Source organism: Channa argus, chromosome 19 (genome assembly GCF_033026475.1).
Source record: "Channa argus isolate prfri chromosome 19, Channa argus male v1.0, whole genome shotgun sequence".
Taxonomy (NCBI): Eukaryota; Metazoa; Chordata; class Actinopteri; order Anabantiformes; family Channidae; genus Channa; species Channa argus.
Window position 1 is genome coordinate 6,228,207 of NC_090215.1, and position 27,238 is coordinate 6,255,444.

The 27,238-nt window shown below is 39.2% G+C and overlaps 1 protein-coding gene across 1 annotated transcript; it reads right to left on the reverse strand.

The window, feature by feature from the left end:
* Positions 1-33: 33 nt before the first annotated feature.
* Positions 34-27,238, reverse strand: LOC137104976 (phospholipid phosphatase-related protein type 4). Its single transcript, XM_067486898.1, has 7 exons — positions 27,058-27,238; positions 18,802-18,987; positions 11,878-12,007; positions 11,435-11,630; positions 9,414-9,471; positions 8,554-8,727; positions 34-6,636 (listed from the first exon to the last, which is right to left on the reverse strand). The coding sequence occupies exons 1-7, from the start codon at positions 27,145-27,147 to the stop codon at positions 4,915-4,917; spliced, it is 2,556 nt and encodes an 851-aa protein (XP_067342999.1). The 5' UTR covers positions 27,148-27,238; the 3' UTR covers positions 34-4,914.

Sequence of the window (27,238 nt, forward strand, 5' to 3'; positions counted from 1 at the left end):
TTTACCTGTAATATCAAACAGATGCCATAATACAGTTTTCCAAGTTGGTAAAACTCATCTCTTTCTCTTTCATATTTGGCCTGTTGGTAAAGCAGCTATTGTCTCAATGTGTTTCAATGTGTTTATTCTTTATATAGTTCAAACATTTAAACCTGGGAAGATCAAGGGAAAACATTTGAATCCTTCAGTATTTTTGTTTCATGATAAATAACCATTCTTGAAATAGTTCCACTCCATATTTATGAACTGCCACACATGTCCTGGTTCCCTGTGCACTGAGGTTCTAATCCCTAATGACTTTTCTAAAAATGGAAACACACAGCTCCCTCAGTCAACCCTGCTCCTTCATGTTCGGCTCACTGTAGAAGCCAGAAACAAGAGAGTGGGGTATCAGGTTGTGGTGAAACATTAGCTGTGAAGGGCAGGTCACTGACCCAGTGGGCACAGACACAGAAGGACTTGGCTTTGCTTTGCTTCAATTGAATTAAATCATACTGTATATGAAGTAAATTCTATGAATTGTATTAAATCAACGGCACTCAGTCTAACCAACCAATTAGTTCAATATTTCATTTATTTAAGGTTGTGCTGTAAAAGCAGGGTGTCATCTGTTGAATAAAATTATCCAATCCACACACACATACACACACACACACACACACACAGACACGCACACACGCACACACACCAAGACACATGAAACTTACAGACTGCAAATTGTCACCTGTACGCCTTTTCACAATCCCCCCTCATCCCTTGTATGTATGATCCAACAGATGTATCTCTTACGTATGCACACATATCCGTGCAAAGGTGACTTAGTATTGGCAATAGGACTTAGATAAAACAGATTGTCATATAACTTTTACAATGAAACACATACAGACCGCACTAAATGTATTGCAACAGTATGATCAATTCAATTGTGTTTTTCTGTACACTGAAGATATTGAGGTTTAACATCAAAGTATGATTAGAGATGAATTTGCATCTTGATATATTGAACAATATAGATCACACCACCTTTTCTATCAAGTCACCCAAACTTTAAGTGAGCAAAAGTGTTGGAACAAGCGACTCGAGAAACTCCTGTGGGAGCAACTGTTCAAACAATAGATTTGAAGTTATTACTCTTGGAGACTGTATTTGATTTAAACAAAGAAAAATCGAGACGACCTTCATCATGCAGCAGGAAAATGATGCAAAACTGCCAGCTCAATATAGAACTCATCAAAAAGGGAAAAAGTGGAAGCTTTTAAACTGGCAAACTAAGTCACCAGGATTTTACCCAGAGGATATGCAATACTGTCTGTTTCAGTATTTTTGCTCACTTAAAATTTACTAGGTCTGTTATAAAAGATGTTATTTTCTGCTTTATTTGATACACTGGTTTTAATTTTTGTGGTAGACAGGGGTTAGTGTGGGTAAATGTAATAATGTCTATGATCAACAGGTTTCAGAACACACACTGCATCACATTTTGGTGTTTCCGGGGTTGTGTAGCTACAGGAAGTGCCCATACAGACCCCTGTGTGTGACAAAATTCAAACGGCCTTTTGGTATTAATAGGCAATTTCACCAATTTTCAACTTGCGTCCCATGGCTTTGGTTTAGGGTGTAAATATACACTAATGCTTTTAAACTTCTATCTTCCTTGTTTTAAAATATTTCTCTTCTTCTGGCTGAAAAATGCCTCCAAACAACATCATCCAGAAGAGTTTTACATCATGATGAGTTCATATATCATTATTTGGGGGAGCTCTGGAAAAGCAGGTTGACCACGATCCCAACCTCCATAGTGTAAGCAATATAATCTGAAGTGATGGTTCCTCCAAGTTATGTCATCTGGAGGCATTTTTCAGCTAGAATAAGAAATTTTTTATTATAGTCAGAGAGAAGTTTAAAAGCATTATTGCATATTTACTCTCTAAACTAAAGCCATGGGGAGCAAGTTGAAAATTGGTGAAGTTGCCCTTTAATGCTGTGGCTGATCCCAGAAATAAAACCACAAATTCTGAACTTTCATCTCATAGACAAATTTCCTTTATCCTGAACTAAACTAAAATGTCTTCAGTGTATTGAAAACACATTTTGGCATTGCTGTTTCAATACTTAATGAGGACTGTAATTAACAAACATATTAAACTTTTTTTTAAAATCCAAAATAAAAGCACATGTATCTTGAAAATATTGTGGGAAAAGTGACCATGCAAATGTCATGGGGGTACAGAATAAATAATTTATATAATATAAAGCAGGCTTGAAATACAAATATTGACAATTACATCTGATCATTTTTTTTCCGATGGAAAAGTTCTAGCTTTGGCACTATTCCACATAGTCACTCAAAATATTTTTGTAGGTGCCGATCCAGAATATTTCTTTCAAATTGACCTCATAACCACTTGGTGCTTATTTAACTATTGAGATACTAATTAATAATATGCACCATAATGTAAACCATTGTAAACAAAAGGTTTATCAACTCAGAGACAGTTCACATTTAGCTTTTTCTCAACAGTCAGGTCTGTACACACTGTGTGTTATGTTTAAAAAAATTACAAAAAAGATATTCATTTCAGACAAAATTTGCTGGTTACTTTATGGCACAAAAGAAAATTACAGCACAAAACTGGAAGAAGGTGCAGATAGTGGAAGGAGTGCTAACCTATTACATGCTCATTCATTTGACTGAGGTATTACAATTTAACAGCAATATTGTATTTCCTTGTTGAAAAATGTAAAATTAATTAAATCAAATTAAGTTTGATTTTGTGCTACCGATGTGAGCACAGTGTTTTACTGAGCATTGAACTAATAAAAATCTGAAACTTGTAGGTTTTTATGATGAGTAGCCTCTTTTGAACAATCTAAAACAGAGTTGTGAAAAAAAATGGGGCTTTAGCAAACTGTGTCGATGCTTTAAGTGTCTGCGATGGTCATTAGTTTTAAGCAAATCAAAAACCGAGGCCGTAACTTTAGCAAATTCAAAACATGTAATTATTTAAATTGGTAACATATCTAGGGCCCACAGATGACAGATTTTAAACAAAATCTACCAAGAATCTGAAAGTAAATCAAGCTGCAGATCATTAGTATCTAGCCTCCACATATTGTTAACAACACATTTAACAGGTCTGAAAATCCTAGTCAGTAGGCATCTTACCAAAATTCCAATTTCAATATAGAGATAGCAATTTGCCTGATGCATCATTAAATAACATTAAATTGCCTATAATTCAACTAAATTAATATATAACAAAAACTCCAGTGTGTTTATGTGTCCACTCATCTTTGAACACTTTCATACACCAGTCTGTACCTTGGAGTAGATTCTTTCTGCCTACTCCCAAGTCTTGGGATCTAACTTTTACTATAACCTTACTTGTTGTCTGCTAGATTGCTCTCACCTGTGGCAAAATCATGAGCTCTTGGTTAGATGATTGGTTAGATCAAACTCAGCAAGTCAAGCACAATTCTATCAGGACACACAAGCTACATTAATAAATCTCTTACTGTTAAACACTTTGCAGTCCAGATACAAGTCTTGGGTCCTAACCTAGACTGGATTCTGCTATTTGGTCACCACTGATCTAAAGAATCTTTTTTTTTGAAATCCTGGTTGGTTTGCTCATTTTGCTGATCATCTGTAGTAATGGAACTGCCTCATTGTGACAGGATGTTAATAGACTATGGTAGCAGGTGAACCATCTTGATGTGTGGAATCTTTGGCTGAACTAAACATGGCACTGGCTGACAGCGCATTTGGGTTTTAGTGCACGCGGTTGCACAGGAATTCCTGTATAACACATGACAAAAAGAGAGCATTGCAAAATGGAATGCGGTACTGTAATAATTCTATCTTGATTATATTGTTTCTAGAATGGCTGGAAGCCAAAATTATAACTGAAAATTAAAATTTAATGAATAGCACAGTTCTGCTATATAGCCCCACTTCATGACTCTGTTAATGTTACCATTAGGCTTTAAAGCTAATTGAAATGTGACCAATTAAAAAACTTGAAGACAAGTATTGCGTTGGTTTTAGAAAATGTACTAATAATCGCATGGTATAATGAAGCATAATATTCCAGTGTTGTTGCTGTTTTTACAGTGCTGTAGATATGAGATTGACATGATTTCCAAATGTAAGTACAAGATATAAAGATAAGGTCAGGGTTTACATTATACAATGTAATATTTCAGTGCAAGTCACAGCATATTTGACTTTATAGCTACAGAAGGAATGCTAAGCACACTTATGGTTTAAAACAGTATTCTGTTGAATATGTGGTATCTATACACAAAATTGACAAAATACAAAACATATCTCTGTCACATATTAATGTGTCATTACTTTTATGTCATAGTTTCTCACTATTTGTAAAATAATTAATTCTTTATCTATTCAAATTATACAGTAAGCTGTATATTAAATAGTATTTTCTGGTGTAGCACCCTTTTCAAACACACACAATGTACAGTGCAGGAAGGTAAACACTGGTTTCACAGCTATGGTACAATTCTTTTGCATTAGTTTGCTACAGTTTGAGCATGTGCTACTTACTTTTCTCCTCTTTTTTTGTGATGGTTTGTATCCAAAAGGTACGGGACTGTTTGAAAAAAGGTTCTCTTCTTCCCAAAGCACTGTCACAGCATTAACATCACAATAGGTTTCCTTAGGAGTGACCACATAAGTACACAGTGATTTTTCTACAACACTTCAAAGGTTGTGCTTTAGTGTAAACACATACAAAAATCTCATGCTGAATAAAACCTTGTATTTTTTATAGTATTATGGTACATACAATGGCACATATTACTAACAGTTGTCACAGATATTGTTTGAAAAGTCAGCTGTGTAGCATTTTTAGCTACAGCTTCTCAGAAACCTTCAGTGGTATGTTTAGTATGTTAATCTTTGAAGACAGGGGTTATTGAAGTTCCTTTGTAGAAAATATTTCGGGTGCTATCGGGGCTGTTAGCTCTCTCTGGAATCAAGATGATATTATTGCCTTTTCTCCGCAGAGTGGACTCCCGACTCGAGGTGACTGAGAGGGTTTCTGAAGCACTCTCTCCACCTCCACCTCCACCTCTGCTCCCTCCTCCACTACCAGCTCCTCCAGATCCAGAGCCACCAACATCCCCCGGAGTGATTCTAATGGTGGAGTGGCCCTGAGGCTGAAGCCTTTGCTCTGACTGGGTTGTGTTCTGGGTGTGAACTGTGACAATAGGTGGGGTGCTAATGGTCGCAGTGGTGGTAACAATGCGATTGGCATGTTTCCTGTCCAGGGACCCTTCACGTATAGAGTCTGAGCTTTCTGAATCTCTGTTTAAATCACTAAGCTCAAAAGACTGCCTCAAACTGCCTCCTGCTATTCCAGATCCTCCGTTGGCTCCACTAGTCCCTGCACCTCCACCAGCTCCATTACCATGATCCAGGGAGCGCCACCTCCATGACCCGCTTCCATCTGTTGATGGAGGTTGGATGACAGGCCTGTTGTTTTCAGGGTGGGCCTCAACTCTGACAATTGCTCCGGTACTTCCAGAAATACTTCCTGTAGTGCTGCCCAGTGAGCTGGGCCCCTTGGTGCTGGTAGGTTCTTGATCAGTTAGTGCCCTGAAACGTGCAGAGCCCGGGCAACTACCAGTGGTGCTGCAGCCAATGCTGCTCTCATCTAAGCTCTTGGAATGGGTTTGTAGTAGACCCTGCTGCTTGGACATGGCAATCACTTGCATAATTCGTGGCTGGATGTTCTGCCCATTATCATTAGTCCTGCAGGCCGTCGTCTTCTCTGCTGCCCTTTGCCAGTTAGCCTGAACTGTGCTATTTACTGTTGACATGCCCTCATTTCCTCCACCCATGGTTATTGGGGAAGTGGTGTTGTAACTCTCATGAGCTTCCTCTGGTATGTGGACCAGCTGTGAAGACCCAGGCCTAGACTGCATGGATATCCTGGCTCCTCCAGTGATGCCACTACAGTTACTAGGCAGAGTGTTACTAGCACCTGTGGGCAGTTTGGACATGTAAGCATGAGCATCAAAACCTCCACTCAGGCCCATAGCTGCTGGCTCAGAGCTGGATCGGAGCTCCATGCTGCCATGGTGGTGCGGATGCTGCGAGGACTGGCCAGATGACGAGTCTACAGAGGAGGAGAAGGAGTCTGGGACCTGCAGAGAGCATTTGTGGTTATTGTTCTTACTTTTCCATTGAGAAAGAAGTTGTTTTGAGCGGCTGGAGTCCATTGAAGCATGGTGGAGGGTGGCGGCATGACGTCTGGCTGCTTCCTCATATGCCGCCATAGCCTGAGGGGTGTGCACACGAGGAAGGGTGTGACTAAAGGTCATGACAGCATCTTTGCTCTGGGAGCTGCTGGGAGAAATCACCTCCACATCTGCACTGGGGCATTGGAGGTTGTTATTGGACCTCTGCTGCTGAAGGCCTCGATGGAGGATACCCTCAGAGTGGGAGGTGGGTATTCCTGGCTCCCGGGTAATGCTGGCTTTCATTTGCAGGTGATGAAGGACGGCCTCCTGGCTGATGTGAGGCAAAGAACAGGTGGGCCGGTGTTGAACTGTAGTGGGACTGGTACCAGCATCCTCATTAGGTTGGAAATTTCCAACTGCATACAACCCCTGGCAACAGAAAAAATTGTCATCATGTAGAGTGCAACATACAGTATAATATATTGCTCATTTAACCATTTTTTAACTATTGTGGTTTGTGGATGTGGTGTTGTACATCTTTACTTGTTTGTCTACTTATGGAGTCATTTTGTAAATAGCTTTAAAGGTTTCTCATTGTGATATTCAAAGTAGTGGCAATGTGACTATGGTCAAGATCCTATTCATGACCTGGCTGTTTAAATGATTATCAGCTGTCAGATTCTGAAGTAGGCATGGGGTATGATGGCAGTGAGAGCTAATGTTTGAAAGGGTTCATCAGGTGGGCATGGTGAGACACTGATGAATGGAGTCATGGAGACGGAGAGAGTGAGAGAGACAACAGGGATTCTCATCTGGGGAAGAAACTAACAAAGACCCTTGTGTGAGTTAATTTTGGGCTCATGAACTTCTTGAAAGACTCTTCCATCCTCCTCGAGTGACAGTGTGAGTTTAGTTTGTGTTGCAATGAATGAACCCAGCCAGATTTGTCCCTGAGTCAAGAGCAAGAATGCCGTGCAGCATAAAGGAAAATCCCTTAGCAGAAACAGAGCAGCAAACAAGGCAGACCACACGGAAAGATTGTAGTCTAGAAACATTCTGGAAGTTGGAGGTAAGCTCACTGTCTCACTTTTCCAGCAGCTACAGTGGCTTTGTGTCTAGTCCTGATGTGAAGAATACTGTTTATATGGCATCACGTATACTTACAATATCCCCTAGAACAAACACCACCTTCTAAAGTAATAAGTATGTTTAAATTGAATGTATACGGTAGAATGTTGCCTGGTTCCACTGCAATTGTGCGAAAGAAAAGATCATAGAGGTGGAACCCCCTGGATCATGGCACTGAGCTGGGATTTAATCTTGAAAAGACTAAACAGACCAGACTGCAAATATTATGGCCTCATTACTTTTGGTTCCTGTTTATTTTTAATTTTGAATTCATTAACCTTTTATCGGTGTTAAATGGCACAGGCCTATTTAACATACTTTTAAACCCATCTATGTCATTGTCTGGACAGAAAAGCGATAAATTTGTTTCTTGTTTCTTTTGAATTGTAGTACTTTGATGAACTTTAATAATCAGTAGAGATCAGCCAATGATGCTGGAACTTATCACAGTGACGCCCAGTTTTTTGTACATTGCAATAAATATTACTACTTCTACTACTACTACTGCTTTGCTGTTCAGTTTGAGACACCAGTAAAAAATATAATGGTGACTTACTAAAAAACATAGACATGAGAACATTCCCACCTTGAATGAAGTGATAATGTCATAAAAGTAACAGCATTAATTATTTATTGAATGCAATCTCCAATCACAGTATTTATTGGCAACAAATATTTTTTGAAAAAAATATTTAATTTATTTGCTGTCATTTATTGTTCAGCTTTTACTGAAGCACTTCTGAACAAAAGTAGTATAAATTCAATACCACAGAGCTTCTTTTACAAAAAAAACAGGCAAAACTAAAATTTGAAAGTTGTATAATGCAAACTTAGCTGTTATGCCATGGAGGAAACAACACCCTTAATGCAAATACACTCTGACTTAAAGTGACTTGTTGTTGCTCTGGGTTAGATGTCATTTAATGTTAGCCTATCCATTGTTTTACAAGTGTGGGCAACAGCCTGTCGGAAGAAATTAATTTACCACCCACAGCAAGTGCTTTCAATTTGATTTGTGAGAGACTCCAAGCTGTTTTTTTTTTTTTCTCAGCTCTAACTTCAGTCCGTCTAAATCATTGTAATAATACTAAGTGTTTTTTTATTTTTTATTTAAATCTCTAATCATTTTTGAGTACTTGAGTGCTCTGGCATAAAAAAAACATGAGAAAAAGAAACTATCAGCAAAGGAAAGTGTTGAGTGATGAGATTGGCCCCTACCAGATACACAGCAATAGCTCCCCCCAGCAAGAAGCCCAGGTAGACGTCGATGGCATGGTTCTTGTACTGAATAATCCGGGTCAGACCACAAATGATAGCACTGATAATGAAGGAGAAGACCAGCAGGGGCTTGAGCAGCTTAGATGAATCTGTCAGAGTGCTGTTAAAATACATCTGTGGACACATGACACAGTTACTGATTTTCTTTCTATTGTTCTTCTGATCTCTTGCTTTGTGTTATAACAGTAGGCTATACACAGTGCAATGCAGCATTAGTTGGCATTCAAAAGGATACAAAATACAGAAAGTAATAATTTGCTCTCAAAGGGCTGCTCTCTCTGATTACTGGCAATATTCAACATGGTGTGAGTTGCCATCTTGAACGGCAGTAACATTTTGGGGGAACTGATTAATGTAATTTCATCACTGAATCAGCTACTAATTTCTTAGCTACTAAAACATTTCTTCTCATGGCTTATTTCAACCCAAACAAACTGATAAGCTGTTTTCCTGAACCTTTACAGAATGTTGGTGTCCACAATTCACATTTTGCATTAAAACATCACCAAAAACAGTTTTGTATGTACTTTTGCATTTAGTGTGTCTGTATGCATTTAATTCCGCACTGGCTCATTAAGCTTGACAGCAGCGCATTGATTGATTGACAACTAATTGTCCTTTTTTGTGAGAAGGGGGCAGGACACTTGTGAATTTGATTGGATATACATGTAAGTTGATTTGCAAAGTAACAAGTCAAGTGATGAGTCAAATTTGACTAATCAAGTTTTCAAATTTATGTAGGATTCATTAAAATTTGGCGAGCTACTTGAACGAGACCCTTGGTTTAAACCATTACTCACCGAAACATAGACAGCACCAAAGGATGCCAGGGTGGCATGCTGCGATGGGAAGGATTTTCTGTGAGAGATGAAACAGTATTGAAAGTGAACACGTGACCTAGTTGCTCACTGAGCTACAGACCAATGACCTACTTCTGACAACTCCTGGTATTCACTCCTCCAACCAGCACACATTTTTACTCCTGACTCACACAGTTGTGTTTGTGTGTGTGTGTGTGTGTGTGTGTGTGTGTGGAGGGAGAGAGGGTGCAATACAGTTGTGTGCCGCTTTAACTATATATACAACATCTGGGGAGTCATAAAATATTTATTCACAGTTTTACACACATATGAAAACTAGTAGCACTGCTTCTATATAATCCGACCTACTTTAGTGCTGGAATAACCAACAGAAGTACAATTATATTCATTATGAATACAACATATTGGGCTCTATTTTCTTAAAAAAAATTCACAGTTCAAACGCAAGGCTAACCTCCCTGAGCTGTCTGGATACTGTTTTGTACACTGTACTGGTTAGGTAACAGGGAAAATAACAAATCGCATATAGATGTGAATACAGCATACATGCATGCATTTATGTGCTTAAGTACAATACAGAGATACCAGCAAAATGTCAGACCTTACTTATAAATTGAATATTTCATGTGGTTCTCATGTATTTAAACTGCAAATGCACATAAAGTGAGCAGGGTTTTCAGGGTAATGAATTATTTTTAGGTATGGAAAAATTGCGTATTTACAATTGCAAAATGCCCCTAAAGATCTGATTTAGCTAATGACTAATGGTGAGGACAGTCCCTATTAGGTCTAAAACTCCGAATCTGTTTACAGTTTAATATAGCTAATTACTGCGCCTTGATACACAGCCATCCTGTGACTGTATGCATAGATGGAAATAAGGAAGTCATACAGCTGTGCCAAAATGACGCACAGCAAAATGCGAAAGAAACACACATATAATTTCTGCTTCTGCTTCATCAATATATGTCTTTAACCCACGACTGCATATGAAGCCCATGTGTCATGTGTTGCTAAAGAAAGGTAGGTACTATGCTACAGTACTTCTGCTGTTAAATAAATGAATACTAACCCTGATGCACAACCACTGCAGCAAAACAGCTTTTTGTGCCACTCTGGAAACAACACTGTTGCTAAATCTGACTTTAGTAGAAGTGTTTACACTAAAAGCACTAAGCTATATTTATACTCTGCAGCCAAAACTATGTGTTTTCTCAAATGCATGGGTCAAACATACTCTATCCTTGTGCCCCCCACCTATGTGCCTAATCCCAGACACACATACACTCACGTGCAGACATGATTCCATTAACTCTTACACAAACCAATTTCCATTAGGGTCTCAGGATTAATCAGAGACAGGTTTAAAATGGAGTGGGCTGCAAACAGATTCACTCTCAATGACTTAAGTAAGAGACCATCCAGAGTATTGTCTTGCATTTGTCTGTACTGGGTTGTATTAATGCCGCCTTGGAGGACTATCAGCTCACATAGTAAATTTAGTATAAAGACAGTTTATTCCAACACAATAGAGAAATTGCATATCCACTACTCTGCTTCTCTCACTTTCCATTTTAAATACCATTTTCAATCCCAATTTAGCATACATAAATGATTTATTCAATATGCCTGTGCCATTATGCCTCGTACATTGTATTATAAAGTACAGCTATTACTTCAAATTCTTTTGAAAACTGCTTGAGGTATTACTTACAGTAAACTACTACTACTAATTTTGCTAAACTCCAAAGGCAGCCAGGAGCAGTCATTCACTGATAAACTCTGAGTCTACAATGTCTAGTGATGCCTGATTCACCCAAATGGTCTCTCCAGCATTTTTTACATACAGGAAGTGAGGAGGGCAGCAAGGATGTTCGCATTACAATTTAATATTACCAACAATTGGCTCATAATGTAATTTTAATGATAGACCGCATGTGGTCTTTGGTGTTGAGTTGGGGTGTAACAGTTAAATAAACAAGAACATTTTTTATCCTTACCTGCCCTGGTTGATAGCTGCAGGGTCAGCCCCTGAGCAGATATCCTCCATGACGTAGGGGTTCTGCTCACAGCTGACGATGAGTGTGGTATAGTTGGGTTTACAGACAGTGAGGAAGTAGGGTGCTGGGTAACCCGTCATGAGTTGGAGGATGTCAGTGATCAAGGCTGTGGCGCAAAGACCAAATGCGTGAACGCCTGAAAAACAGAAGACGATTTCATAATGTGGGGCATAATGTGTGTTTTAATGTGCGGCGCAGGGCCGATATACTGTAAGCAATTACTGGCTTTAATAAGAGAGTTCTACGCTGTTGCTGCAGTAATTTTCAAAACTGAAGTTTTGCATACTCTGAGACCAGAATCAATCAAAAGCTTTAGAACATCTTTGACAGTAACCACAATTTTAGGGGTGTGTGTAAAAAAGTTAAAAAAAAAATGTGTGTACCAACGAAGCGGACAGCTCTGCGTATGAAGGAGTTGAAGTTGCAGCCAGCAGCGTTGATGTTGGCCTCGGCCCCGGCACCACTTTTCTTCCGAGACAGACAGCAGAACAGGATGGCCTCTCCAATCATGATCTGTAACAAAACACACAACAACACACCTGTTACATGTGCATACATGCAGAATGCCATGAGGATTAAGGCAGATTTGTCCCTCACTTTAAAAAGCCAATTTTTGTCTCTCAGTGTTCAGTTTCTAAACCTGTTTTTGTTGTGCTGGGTCATGGAGCAGATTATTCCAACAGGCAATAAGTGAAAACCATGCTTCCACTTTTGCCTGTTCATTGGTTAGGTTGTTATTTGTGATATTGATATTTTCTATGCTTTTACAACCTGTAAATGAAGTGTTTTACATCATGCTTACATTTCACAGATGCACAGCTACCATCTGAGTGACGATCCAACTGAATTGTTTTAAGTATATCTCTTTCCTTTGGTGTTACAGGTTTGGAAGAACATTGCATTTATGAAAGAGTGGTCACTGAGTGAGAGACAGGTAACATAGCTGACTTACCAGTTATCTTTTTTTAAAAACAATATTATTAATAACCTATCACCTAAATTTATTTTATAATTAAATGATAAATATAAAACAATAAGACATTTTATATATCTGTATATCAAGTCATTTTTTGGTATTAAATAATCTTATATATGTATGCAAATTGTATGATTTTTTTATATCACACACTTAATTTAATGTGTATTTTATTCCTGCTGGTATATTTCTGTATCAGATGTGGACACTGGACATATATTCAGCGCTGGCTCTAATATTATGATTAACCTGATGAAGACGAGAAGATGAAAGGAATTGATGTATTAAAACTAGACTCTCCCTTTACAGTGCCGGGTCAAAAAAAGTACTTAAGCGCCACCTGTACTTAACTAAGCAAATAGACAAGAGCCTTGGGGTGGATAATTACTATGTGTCAGCTGGCAACATGTTAGTCAACTGACTACTTAATTATACAGTTGGCTGTTAGTACCCCCTTAATTTGAAATGGCAAAAAGAGTAAAACAACAACAAAAAAAAATGTCTTCATGATTTTGACAGACACCACAGAGGACCCCCCGAAGACTAAAGGAGTAGAAGTGGGAGATGACAGAGAGCTCAATGAAGGCCTACTTAGAGGAGCTCTAGCAAAAGATCTGCAGCCTAAAAAGTTTATTCGGGCAAAGTGAAGCCAAAAAGAAGTACAGAAATCACATTAACTGGGTGCATGGGAAGCCTAGTTGTTTTTTCTCCTGGCATGAACTGGCACCAGACCTGTAAAATACAGTTAGAATAGTATTATAAGTTTCTTGTACCACCTTTCAAGCCACTATTGAGTGAAAATTTAAATATGCAGCATTGTCCTCCCTAATAGCAGGCGGCATAAAGCTCATAAAGGGTTTTATCTTAGTAACTTAACAAAATAAATATAACTATTCCAATATTTTATGTATGTATGTTTATGTTATAATGACCATAACTTAGCAGATATAAGAAACAAGCTGAAGATAATAAAAGCATTGAAACCAAAATGCAAAACGATTATCAATAATAACCGGCACTAAATGTAAATGAGTAATGTCTCCTACTCAGCCAAAGTGGTACTGAATGTATTGATGTACTGACACACTAAAAGGAGTCGGCAGTCAGCGATGGAAAGTCCTGAGGGGAAGATGTTAGTCTGTCTGCTACTGCACTGTGTTAAGCTAAACTTTGTCATACAGACTTTCAGCAGTGTTTAAGGTTGAAATGCTTGGTTTGTAGGTTAACAGTTGTTTCGGTACCAGATAAAAGAAGTGTAAACGGGATAAAAGCTTTTGTCAGTGTCAGACTAATTCGTACCTTTTGGAACAGTACTACTTATCAACCTCAAAAGTATTTTGCCAGTCCACAACTGTGGAGAAGCTTTTTCAGAGTTAATGCTGCACCATACGTCTTATTTTATTTTGGGAGCAGATGAAGCTCAGTTGATAGCTCAGCTTGTAAGGCAGTTGTCCATGGAGCACAGAGCCAGGGGTTTGATTCCCGGTACCTCTTGGCTATGTGATGAAGTGACGTGCCTCCCGTTGGCTCAGGTGGTTGGAAACTACTGCAATTGGAGTGTGAGTGTGTGAATGGGTGAATGAAAAGCAACATTGCAAAGTGCTTTGGATAAAAGCGTTAGATAAACGGCCGTTTACCATTGTAGCATCTACTAGAACCAGTTGCCTCTGTCCAACCACCCACCCCAGGTTAATCAGTGTTGCCCTGATGAACTCTATGGCCTCTATAGCCTCCACCTTGTATTCTCCTCTCTTTTTTCATGGCTGTAAAGCCAGATCATGATAAAGTGGGGGATTGTCCAGGATCAGGCCGTGACACTAGTGCACCCACCTGCAAAAGTTGACCACCAATGGACATTGTTCTGCATTAAATCTGTACATTTTCTAATGTGTGAGTGCGACATTTAATTAATCACAGAGGCATGGGAATGGAAAACAAGAGCCTGCAACATGCTGTATGAGGCTTAGTCATAGTGCTGTTTGGAGATAATGCTAATGTCAGCATGCTCACATGCTCAAATAAACAATGCAAGTGGGAGGTCATCAGATCTTCTTGTCCACACTCTCTGACTGGGGCATCTCTGGATCTGCTCTAGCCATAGTCTTACTTATCGGGATGAATCTTCAAGGTATCCTGGCAGGGGCACGTGTCTAACTCTCTCTCGTGTCTTATAGAATAACACATCTGATCAAGACTGTATCCAAAGTGATTGTCCCCACTAAGTCTGCCAGAAATCTGGAGGACATCATCGCCGACCAGCTGAACATTACAGAGCACATCTACTCGGTATCTTGAACATGCAGATTAGTCCTCTACAACATCAGAAAGATCAGACCTTAAATAACAGAATATATAAGCCAACTCATTGTACAGGTGCTGGTCATATCTCGTCTTGATTACTGCAACGCTTTGTTTTTGGGGTTACCGGTAGGCAAAATCAAACCCTTGCAGATGATCCAAAATGCGGCAGGACGCTGTCTTTTTAATCAGCCAAGAAGGACTCTTTTCTAAACTTTTCTAATCTCTTCTTCCTCTAGGAGCTTCTAAGCTCCTTGCATCAGGTTCAAAGCTCTGTCTCTTGCTTACAGGGTGATCACCTCAACAGCTCCTGCTTAACTGAACTCTCTCATTCTGGTCTACAATCCTTCCGGTCCGCTGCATTCTGCCAATGAACAATGTGGGTCCCAGGACCGCACAGAAGACACCAAGCAAAACTCTTTGGCTCAGTGATCCCAGAATAGTGGAATGAGCTACTAAATCCTTGCATCTCATGGAACCTAAACACTTCTTCTGATAGGACTTTGCTTTGATTTTTTTTCTCCTCGACTTAGATTTTTGCTTGTCTTGTACCTCACTTGTCAGTAACTTTAGATAACAGTGTCTGTCAAATGACTAAATGTAAATGTAAATATAAGGTCATCTTTAAGGACTTTATTGTGCTGCTATTTTTCCACTTTTAATTGTCAAAATATCGCATTGTTATGCTCAAGACAGAACTTTAACAACACGGTGAATGCTGTAAAACTACCAGCAGAACCATGGGAAGAGGACTTTTAGATTCATCGTTTCATTCTCAAAACTCCTGACAGCACGGATTTTCTTCCCAAGGAAGAGCCTGAGTGCTCTTTGGATTTCACCAGAGGAACATGAGTTAGAATAATTTTATGTTAAGTCAAACTCATTTCCCTGTAAGCCCAGCAGCTCTAACAGAGAGTGACAGTATAAACACTGAGCAGCCCATAAGAGGAAGCCATCCTGATGCAAAAACAGGAAAGTCCTCTTCAGCTCCACAAGTTGGTAGAAGATGGATCTCTGAGGAGAAATGTATTATCACCTGGTATTATTGTCTGAGGGTGAAAAAAATAATCCTGTCTGACTGATAAAACAGGGAGCTGTGTGATACGCGCTTCAAAGAACAACATTAATATTTAGTGAGGAGGGAATGCAATTTGGGTGGAACAGAGCTGGGTTTTAAAAATAATCTAAACCTCAACTATAGATTAGTTTTAATATTTAATAGTAGAACAGAATAGGCTTTTTTGTCATTGCCCATACAAATTACACTGAAACTGTGGTTGCTCTTCTCAAAAACAACAGTGCACTAAAATATAATACAATAATAAATAAAGCTTTTTTTTTGTCCTTTCAGCTTATCCCGTGAGTTCAGGGTCACCACAGCAGATCATTGTCCGAGTTTTTGAGCCGGATGCCCTTCTTGACACAACCCTCCCCGATTTCTACTGGGCTTGGACCAGCGCTGCACAGCTGGGGATGAGAATGGGCTGTTAGGGCTTGTCTTTAGGCTTCAGTTTCCCAAAGACACTAAGACATATAGCCGGGACCGGGGATCGAACCACTGTGGTCCGTGGATGACTGCCTTACCAACTGAGCTACAGCCGCCCCTAATACAATAAGAAATAAATAGTTAAAAAAATAGAAAAATATTTGCACCTGAGATTGCACCTTAAAGTTGTGCAAACACTGACACTAGTAATTATGGTGTATGGATTAATAGTGTTTAAAAAATGTTTTCTGGCTGACACCAGTTAGAGAGAACTCTTAAGCCAAGTTACTCTTAGAAAATAATGATCATGAAACGACTTGCTGCCGGAGAGGTTTGCCATCCTAACCAGTAATTACAGCAGTCAGCAGAGGAAGCTGCTATAGCTGAATATGTAGCACACTGCAATTAGCCAATGCTAAATAGCAATTTTGCAGACCTCAAAATATAAAGTCAGAGTCACTTGAAGGTTTGGCAAAATGTCTAACATTCACACACTTGCTATAAACCAGGAACTTGATAATTCAAGTTTTTTTGTGACCAGATTTCTTCTTAGAAATACAATGGTTCACCTCTGTCCTTCCAGCAATCTTTGTTTGATGCAGGCCAATAATTTCACGCTTCTAATATAGATTTTTATCTTTTCCACAACCACAGGATATGTCTTCTGACATGGCTGATTACGATGTGAAGCGGTCGAATAAATTATTGCCTGAGACATATTAATCACTCTAGTAATTATGCCCTGAAAGGCTCATACGTATTTGCCTAGTTAAATCCAGGTGGTGGCTTCTTTTTTAGCCAGACAGCATACAGTATGTCATCCAGAGGAACAGTGTGTTTGGCTGATACTATATGTTTTTAATAGTTTTTGGCTCATCCAGGCTGCAGGCTAACAAGTGACACAACATTAGTAGGGAAAATTCAATGCTGGTTTTAATATTTTAGCATCTGTGTGGTGATTGAGAACTATACAATTAATTTCAAAAATAAAGTAATCCCTTACTGGAAGCTTTTTAATTCAATTCAATTCAACTTTATTTATATAGCGCCAATTCACAACAAAGTTATCTCAGGGCACTTTACAGAATAAAGTCAGTTTAGTTGTGATTGTTTAGGTTAGGGTAAGGGGTTAGGGCAGAGATTCCCATCGTTAGTGCTCAGGAAACACAACTTACCAACACATTACCTAGGTCATGTGTGTTCAGTCACTCATTCTAGGATTCAGGTAATCAGCAGTGGGTACGTTGGAAAACAAGCAGAGCAATGTTCCCTGAGGAAAAGGGTTGGATTAGGGAATGTGTAATGTGAATGAGTGCCCTTAAAACTACTAAAAGAAAAGCATATTTCTGTGTGTGTGTGTGTCTGTGTGTCTGTGTCTGTGTGTGTGTGTCTGTGTGAAATCTGTTTTTTCAGGGGCTTCTGAGGAAGTGATGTCATGCCTAGTTGGCCACAATAAATGTTCATGCCAAGAAAGTCTGTGTGGCTTGAGGGGCTCAGTACCATGACTGATAATATAGATGAAAAGATCTCTGCGCCTGCAGGGACCTGTCCTCCTGACCCACAGCTAAACTCAGAACTTCTGTATCTACAGTGTGAGGACATGTGTCAGTGTGTTCTGTAGGAACTAGAGAGGATGCCAAAGGCTTTTCTTATAACATCCTCACCAGAGATGATGTGGAAAATCCTGAAGCATGAAGTTCATGCAGGGAAGCCAAGTCATAGGAAGTGCTGTTCTTTAAGCAGGAATGGGCAAAAATTCAAACATATAGACTGATGTAACAAAAAAGTTCTATTTATATAATTGCTGCCAAAAGTGTGTCAAACCAGTGACTGAAGCCACAGGTTCACACACACCATTATACATTTAGCGTGGACAGGTCATCAGTCTATCTCAGGGCTGACACAGTTATGTTAAATGCATTTTGATCTTATTGAGGTGGGTTCCTCATTTTAAGTCATATTTACAAAGGCAAAAACCCTTTATAAAGGGTTTACAAGCTTTTAAGCAGCACTGTAAATCCCTGGCCTACTGAGAATTACTGTACTCCAGCTGGGTATACTTTTGTCAAAGAAAATTGAGACATCAGATGTTGAGAACAGCATATAAATAAATAGTATGAATGAAAATGTAAATGTATTTGTTAATGTGTGTACTACTACAGCATGTACAACCTTGTGTATATGTTAGTATATACAATAGTCATGTGTGAATCACACTTTCTTGGGACAGCCAGATTTGTATGACCACAATTTAAAATATGTCTGCTCTCTAAGTTGAATGCATCATCATAGTCTAATAACCTTAATGTTGCATTTAAAAAGAATTTAGCTCCTAATGGTTCATTCATAACCAAATATTTCTCTGACATCTCTTCATTAGTGTCCACCTTGTTGGATAATGAAACCCAAACAGATGTTCTAGCTGCATGCTTAAATACACAATGCTGCAATAGCTATGAGCAAAGTATCTCAACTATAGCTGTGACAGGGGGTATTTCATCATGAGACTTCAAAATTAAGAGTATTGTCCCTGTTTTCCATCCTTACCGTGATGGCAGGTCCAGCAAAGGCCAGGCTGAGCAGCATCAGCAGGGGAATGACCTCGTGGTTGGGGTCGATGTAGGGCAGGCTCAGGCTACGGTCATGGCAGTTGAAGCCAGACTTCACCGGCTTAAATACATCCGTCCACTCCAGGAAGTACAGACTGACCACTGATGACACTAGGATTGGCAGCTACCGATGGACACAACATAGAAGACAAAGGTGTGAGAGGATGTCTGAGTCCTAAACAGCTGAGACAGGAGGACATTTAACAGATTCCCAATTAATAAATAAATAGATAAACATCTTGTAGGTGCCGCGAATGTCCCCATAAACCAACCACTCAGTGACCAAGCTATTTTAATTTGATAATGGGGACAGAGGCATGGAAAATTATTTTCTTGACCACGGGGAGGCGGGGATGGTGCTGAGGGTGATGGAGGTTGGCATGCGGAAGTAATTGCTCTTAAGAACATCAAGTGCTCCCACTGATCTCAGCTCAGATTTAGTATATAAACCCTCCTCAGCCAAACAAATGAAATAAGGAACAGCATGATCGTGTTTAATATAGTCAGCATGAGGTATTAATATTCTGAGGTAACACAGCAGTTGGAGCCGAACTGTGTAATACAAGTAAAACTGTATCTGTGGTGCGTCAAGATAGAAACATGGCAAACAGTCCTCACTTTTTGGGGGGTTTGGAGTCTGCTTCCTATTTTTCTGCATTGCAATACCAAAATTGCTATTTTATAACCTCCCATAAGAAACCTGCATCACATAATGATGGGAGAGATAAAACTAAAATCACTCGACTGAGTCAAGTAAATGAGACTTACAAGTCAATAAAAGGCTGGCAATAACACTGCACCTCTCTTGGGGAAAATATGAACGCCTAAAATTGCTCTGATATCTTTTTCACTGCAACTTTTAACAACGAAGAGATCAAAACTCTAATAGTGATGGCTGTTTCGCATGCCAGCCCTCTGCAGTTCTGTTGTCAGAATACCTGTCCAGATGTTTTCTAACGACCCCCAGGCTCTGTGGTGTCCCACTGAAAAGCACTGCAGGGAAGTGAAGTGCATGTGTAGGCAAAAAGTTAATATGTAATTGAAGCGGTAAAGTGTCCACAGAGGACCGCAGTGAGTTGCGTCAGTGGGAGTTGAATCTGGCCCCGAGCTTCATGGGCTTTATCATGCAGCTTAATACCCCAACTCCCTGGTATAACAGCAGCAGGCGTGCTGCTCGCTCAGCTAATGAAAAGTAGAGCAGAGTGATGAAGGAGGGGCATGCAAGGAGCCCAGCAAAGGGGGATCTCTTCAAGTCAACTCACTTCTGCTAGGAGCTTAGCCACTGATCCATGCACACTTGTATGTACACAGTCAAACACAGTCAGTACACAGTCAGTCCTTCCTTTTGTCTTTCTCACATTTCTGCCAGAGGCTGCTCACAAACACTCTATTTTTTCTTACCCTTTCATTCAGACTTTTTCTCATCCATTAATAGTGTATTCAAGTTTTGGTTCCCAGAATCACTGGTTTAAATAAAGCCCTGTTTAATGCCATTGACATCCAGAAAACCTGAAAGGATGTAACCTGTGCACAGCACACTGAAGTCTGTATGTCACCAAATGACAATGAAAGGTCACAAAAGGTAGTGTGCTATATTAGATACAGCAGAAGATCTTGAGAAGAAGCAACATGCATGACGGTTCTTGTGTGCTCCACATTAAAACCACCTCATACCCCCCCCACTGAGCTCCATACCACCACCCTGTTTTCTTGGCTTACTGTCAGCCTCACTCACTTCTTGTCCAATGTTTCAGCTACTGGAAATAAAGTATATAGGTCAGTGTGTAAGCATACACACAACTCATGTTCGTCTCTACTGTAGTAATACAGAGTTAAATGTGGCAAAGGTTGGGTGACATATTTCTACGGCGCCAATTATTGATTTTACATGAGGTTTTCACCTATCACTGGGCCCTGCAGTAGGTGTCATCCTCTCTGTAACTGGTGCTTTTGTTGAACTGCTCAACAGTGTGTTCCAGTATAAAAGAACAACCCCCATCTTTACCAACACTATGAACTCAACACAGCCCTTTATATTAAATGTATCCTAATATCATTATCCATGGTCAGGTTTGCATCCAGTTATATGCAATTTCGTGGTAAGAGAGTTCAATCCTAATCATAACCCTAACAAAATAACAATGCATTTTTAGCTAGTAAAATATTCTTTCATCGTCACAAACAATACAAATGGTCAAGCAGTATATTAAAAAATGTGTGGTAAAATAATGAAAATGAAATCAGTGCAAAACTTTGCATCAACCTTGATACATTAATCAAAAATTTACTTTAATTTCTGATGAAGGTACAGTTGCACTTGTTGAATATGCATTAAATGTTGTCCATCCATCCATTATCTTAACCGCTTATCCTGTTTGGGGTCACCGGGGGCTGGAGCCTATCCCAGCTTACAGGAGTTGGGGTACACCCGGGACAGGTCAACAGTTGATCTCAGGGCCAACAAATTAACCTAACAGGCAGGTTTTTAGACTGTGGGAGGAAACACACGCAAGCACATGGAAAATATGTAACTTTACAATATTTACAAAATCTTGATTATTCACCAAACTGATCTCCTCAGCTGCATCATTTCTTTTTAACATTGTGTTCTGACAAAATGTTCACAACTACAATTTCTGCTTTTACTTAATTTTTCCCACTCACTCTCCTTTCCTCTTCCTCACATCCACTCACTGGCTGCAGTGTCTGCCATGTTTTTGTGGCCTCTTTTAGGTTCCATGCCTTAAAACCCAGTTCAGTTAACAAGGACAGGACTGATCTGTCTACAATACCCGTTACAGCCAACCTGTACTGGGCAGATCTTAGCATTCCAACCACGCTGCTACTGCCAACTCTGTATATCTAAGCTTTTTCCTTTTATAGACCTTTTCTACTGCATCGTCCCATGGTACTGTCAGCCCTACAAAATAGAATAGCCAACCCACTGTCCCTCAGGTCTTACAATGGCGGTAGGAAGCTATTCCCTGGAATGAGAGATGTTTTCCTAATTCTGCTCTCGATTGCCAGTCTCTCCCTGCTCTAAATCTCCTGTATTATGTCTTTTAACCCCTTACAAATGAGCAAAATCCCATCTTGTTTTCTTTCAATTGAGTTTACCTCTTAGCACTTACTCTCAATGGCTGCTGCTAGACACTTAGAGAGACACTTTGCTATAGAAGGATATATTAAACATGATTGGATTCATAGGGTTCCTGACTCCCACAGTGGAGCTATGATGATTAATCATGGATTTTGCACATTTTCGTGTGTGAAGAGCCTGTGTTCTTGCAGTCCACATTCTTCCTGCACAGTCTCTAGAGCACTGATATGGACACACTGTACATACAACACATTTGCAGACTCATATATTCTTGATTTATGAACAAGATGTTGATTTTTATGTGTAATTTTCTGCATTTTTAAAAATTAGTCCTTGTATTAGCTGTATTATTTTTCTCTGAGTAGTTTGATGAATTATATAAATGCAAATATAATGTACATAAGATCTCAATAGCTTTAAAAAACTGATCAATTAATTAAGCAATTGTAATCATTGCTAAACACTAATTATTCAGGTGGCATAGTCCATGGATTGTATCACCTTATTTGAATGTCTAGTCTTTTCTTTAAGATTCGGCTTGCAATGCTTGTGAGCTTGTGTCTCTCCACGTCCTTTTTAGGCTGACACAGAAGCTCTGACGAATAATTGATGAGTGAATTGAAAGTCGGTTCTTCCATCATGAATCCCACCAAGTGTGGAAGAGCTGCAAAATGTTGTAAAGGAGGAGTTTGGAATTAGTTAAAGGTTTAAAAAAAAACATGCTTGGGACATGCATGTAGTATTAGTTGGCAGATTGCAATACCTTTGTGTTCAGTGTTGTAGAAAGAAAGATAAACAAAATTCTGTAGAGATGATAATGTTAGAACTACATAACTGTTGGTGTATTATGTGTGTTTTTATGTTGTTAATGTAGAATAAAAGAACAACAGTGGAATGTCATATATGAGAATATAGTTTTATCTTATCATTTCAGGCTCATAACAATCATAGTATCAACAGGACCAGCGATGGTGTCATGTGTGTCTAATGAATTGCCTTAGAGAATTACCAGATCTACTCTCTAAACAGTATGATGCACGATGATGGTAAAAAAAAAAACTCCCCAGATTTCTCTAGGGCTTTTAGCACAGGATATATTCACAGATCTTTGCAGATGATGTCATTGGGTGTTACCTCTGTTTTCATTAAATATAAATCCAATTCTCTTTTAGGTTCTACTAATGTTTTTTTTTTTTTTTTTGTCGGCTTATCTAATGAGTTCAGGGTCGCCACAGCGGATCATTGTCCACACGTTGACACAGTTTTGGCACAGTTTTTATGCCGGATGCCCTTCCTGACGCAACCCTCCCCAATTTCTACCGGGCCAATTTGGACCGGCGCTGCCCAGCTGGGGAGGGGAATGGGCTATTAGGGGTTCAGTCTCTTGCCCAGGGACACTTTGACATATAGTTGGGGCCGGGGATCAAACCACTCACCCTGTGGTCAGTGGACGACTGCCTTTACCAACTGAGCTACACCCCCCCCAGGTTCTACTAATGTATGTATTAATGTAAATTAATTGAGCTAATATTTACTCTAATTTTGTTTCAATATTATGTAAATAGGAATAAATGCTCCTTGTGAATTTGAATTTTATATTTACTGAATATTACAGTCATGTGAGCTTATGCCCTAGCACAGAAAAACAAAACCCAATACATTTTTTAATTGTTTTTTATTACCATAGACCTAATTTTAAGTACAGAACAAACTTATTCAACAAATTTTGATAAAAGTTTTTTTAATGATCTCTATATAGTTATAATATGTTTAGCCTCAAGCTTTTAAGTCAACACCAATCACATTTCATACAGTGTACAAATGATAGACATATAATACCATCAATGCAAGAGCTCAGTTAGTCAGCAGTCATCAGGTAGTACAACTTAATACAGACACACCATACTCTATTGTTTATAACTGGCTACCGGCCATGTCCTTCCCTACAATTATCCTTGAGATTTAATCTTTTATATTTCCTGAGTTTTAGATAACAGTTTTTCAGCCCTCTCCGAGCCTCCATTTGTTTCACTTTGGAGGAAAAGCCGCCTGAGGCTTCACAGCGGAGCCTTCCTGCACTTCACAGTCAATGTAAAGTACAGCATCCAGCTTGTTACAAGCAACACCCAGATCCTATCTGCAGTTGCTCTACATCGCCACAAGTTATTTGAATTTTAGTTGTGATGTGATATCTCCTTCTTTCTGACTCTAATACTATCAGCATCATGAATTCATTTTGCAGGTGAAGAACCACAAGTGCTGATTGCAGAGTTGAATCTCTCCATGGAGGAGGGACACTCAGTGACTGGCACGGTCTGATCTCCTCGCTTCATCTATCGTATGAGATGACAGGAGAGAAGGATGGGATTGAACTGAATGGGTCACCACCTCAACTTTCTGGAAACCATTCACTGGTGTGCATGCCTGCACAAACACACACACACACACACACACACACACACACACACACACACTCACTTAGCGAATGAGTCTGAGTGGGCCTAATTATGTGTACAAGTGCTGTAGTTCACTGAGTAGAATTAACTTTGAGCATTGACCTAGTTTAAATGTCTCCTGCTGTTTATAAAAATAGAGGGCAAAAAAATCCTTCAGTGAACAGCAGCTTTAGCAATTTGAAAAGCTCACGTCTCACATTTCTTGTGCAGGGAACTACACTGTAGTGAAAGTGTAGTGTAATGTTAATAAAAGGTTCCAAAGAGAAAACAATATTTAGGAAATCCCTAGTCCGAGTCACCACTGAGATACAAGAGGGAAATTTATAAAGCAGTGGCTTCACAAAGTCTTTTTTTGTCCAATACTCCAATATGCCCCATAACAATAAAACAAACTTTCAGATATGTATTTATTAATTTCTATATCTACATATCAATCTATCTGTTTCCAGATAAGAAATATTTTAAAGTACAAAGGGTACAGGTTCATTTGTTTTCACAAATGGTTACAAATTTTGATCAGGTGCTGATTTCCGGTTTATTTTCCTTCATATGTGTGTACAACATGTCTGGAATCAGCTTATGCAAATTAAACTGATTGGACATTGTTTAGAAAGGCCGCCTATTTGGAGAGTGTCACACCATTCAATGTTAATAACTTACTGTTACCACCACCATAGCTCTGAGCCAGTCGTTATTGTACATACTCTATATGCTAGCAGGCTCAGTAGGTCATTATCAAGTGACAGTATGCATCATGTCATTTTCTGATTTGTCACATGACTCACATCATGGCTCATGCGATTGGACTTGTTGTCATTCCTACTTGTCTGGTATAATGACCACCAAATCATAACTATGGGCTGATAACAACTAATCACAATTCAGTGGCATGATAATGTTCAATGTAGTGTGTGTGTGCTGCTAGGAGCACCCCGGTCTCAATAATTGGGAAAGAAATAAGTTTGGAATTACTGGGACTCTTCCTAGAATTGGTTAACTGGGCAAGAAGGGCCTTGGTCAGGGAAGTGGGTAAGAATCCAACAGCTACTCTGATAAACTATGAGAAGTCCTTAGTAGGGAAGAAAGAACCTACTGGGAAGATGACCTTCTCAGCAGCACTCCATCAATCAGACCTCTGAAGTCACTGTAATTACTGCCCTTTCCGCAAAGTAATTCATTAAAGGTCAGATTGTTTTTGAACGAGAGACATTTCACTTTGGAACTAGATGTTATTCAGGACATACTGCTCACAGTTCTTTCAATCTAAAACGAATGCCACAATAAAAACAGTGGCAAAAGTCAAGGGGTCTGAATGCTTTCTGATGCCACTGTATATGATGCCAGTTTGATTGGCGAGCCACAGGCCAGCAGTGAATTAGAGCATGCATAAAGTGCACAGCAGGGCAGCAAGGGAACGAGTGACAGTCACCACAAGCTGCATGCAATCTGTACTTAAATGCTTGAAATCATTGCTTTGAATCGCTTCCCAATGAACCCTTTAACCCTGTATTCTTAATAAAACAATGTACCAAATCCTCCGAGGCGGTTGGCTGGCTTAGTCTGTTTGTGTGTACAAGGATTCGATGGTGCAGCAGCCAGCAGGGTTCCAGCTCATAATGCTCCGCATTGTAAATAAGATGCAAATGATGAAACTATGTTTAATTCTGAAAACCCAAAGACTAACAATAATTCTAGTAAATATCTAGAATGGATTCATTTTGTAAAGGTTATGTAAAGGAAGAAACATAAAATAAATCTTTCAACTATTATTTAATATTATGTCCTGTTTCTAGATCTATCCTTCAATAGTAAGGCCTTGCAAAAGGATGTGTTGCATTATGTTTGATCTCTTGGTAAAATTAATATAACAAGTGTGCATTAGGCTGTGTGCATGTGAATGTTTATATGTTGTAGTATGGACTCATTTTAATGTTATATGATTTTGAGACATTTATCACAATTTCTAAGTGTTAAGAGTTAGTGTTAGTGTCATGGGCAGAATAAGGTTTAGGTGAGAGTTAGTTAATTAGTTATTTTAAGGGTTAAGGGGAAGACATTTCATTTTGATGGTACTGTAAGTTTGAGTGGCCTCATGACTACACAAATAAAATTGTGTGTGTCTTTTAATTTACTGTGTTCCTGTTTGAATGTCTATATGTGAATGCTGATCCTACTGTTATCATCCCTACTTCAATATATGGAAACATCTCTGATCAGCTATAATTTTATTTAGAATTATGAGACACATATAAATTTAAAATCTATGCAAAAGAATCATAGGAGAAAAACAATAAGCAGGGGTTCATTTATTTATACTGCTGTATACTGCATTTTATACATTATGAGTAAATATATATATATGATAATGTGTTTATATCTTACACGCTTAAATACATTGAAATAAATAAAATACACTGATTTACACTATAAATTGCAGTGTATAGTAATTAATGTTGACACCATTGTTTTTGACCTATATTAAAATGATGTCAGTGAAATGACATTACAGTGCTTCCCATAAGGAAACACATGTTACTGTGGTTCGACTTACAGTTTAGTGGATGTTTAGCGGTCAGCCTACATCCTCACTGTGTATTGTTTGATGGCTCTGAATGAGAAGCATGAAGCATGAACCCACCTCCACAAAATAGAAGCAGGGAAGCAGGCTGACGCTGTCTTTGGTCAGGATCCCCTTTTCTCTCGCAGACATGGTCAGGCCTCCAGACATGCAAACAGATCCAAAATTTGACGAGGGAAGAATGGTTGAGCTGTTCCAAGCGTCCTGCCGGGATCAGGAGCGCTCCATGCCGCTGTGTGAA

Excerpts from the sequence above, each read along its gene's own strand:
- LOC137104976 (XM_067486898.1), bottom strand. The coding sequence starts at position 27,147 with ATGTCTGGAGGCCTGACCATGTCTGCGAGAGAAAAGGGGATCCTGACC. Across the intron at positions 11,631-11,877 it reads CAGAGCTGTCCGCTTCGTTG|GCGTTCACGCATTTGGTCTT; the intron begins GTACACACATTT and ends TCTGTTTTTCAG. Across the intron at positions 6,637-8,553 it reads GAGCTATTGCTGTGTATCTG|GGGTTGTATGCAGTTGGAAA; the intron begins GTAGGGGCCAAT and ends TTCTGTTGCCAG.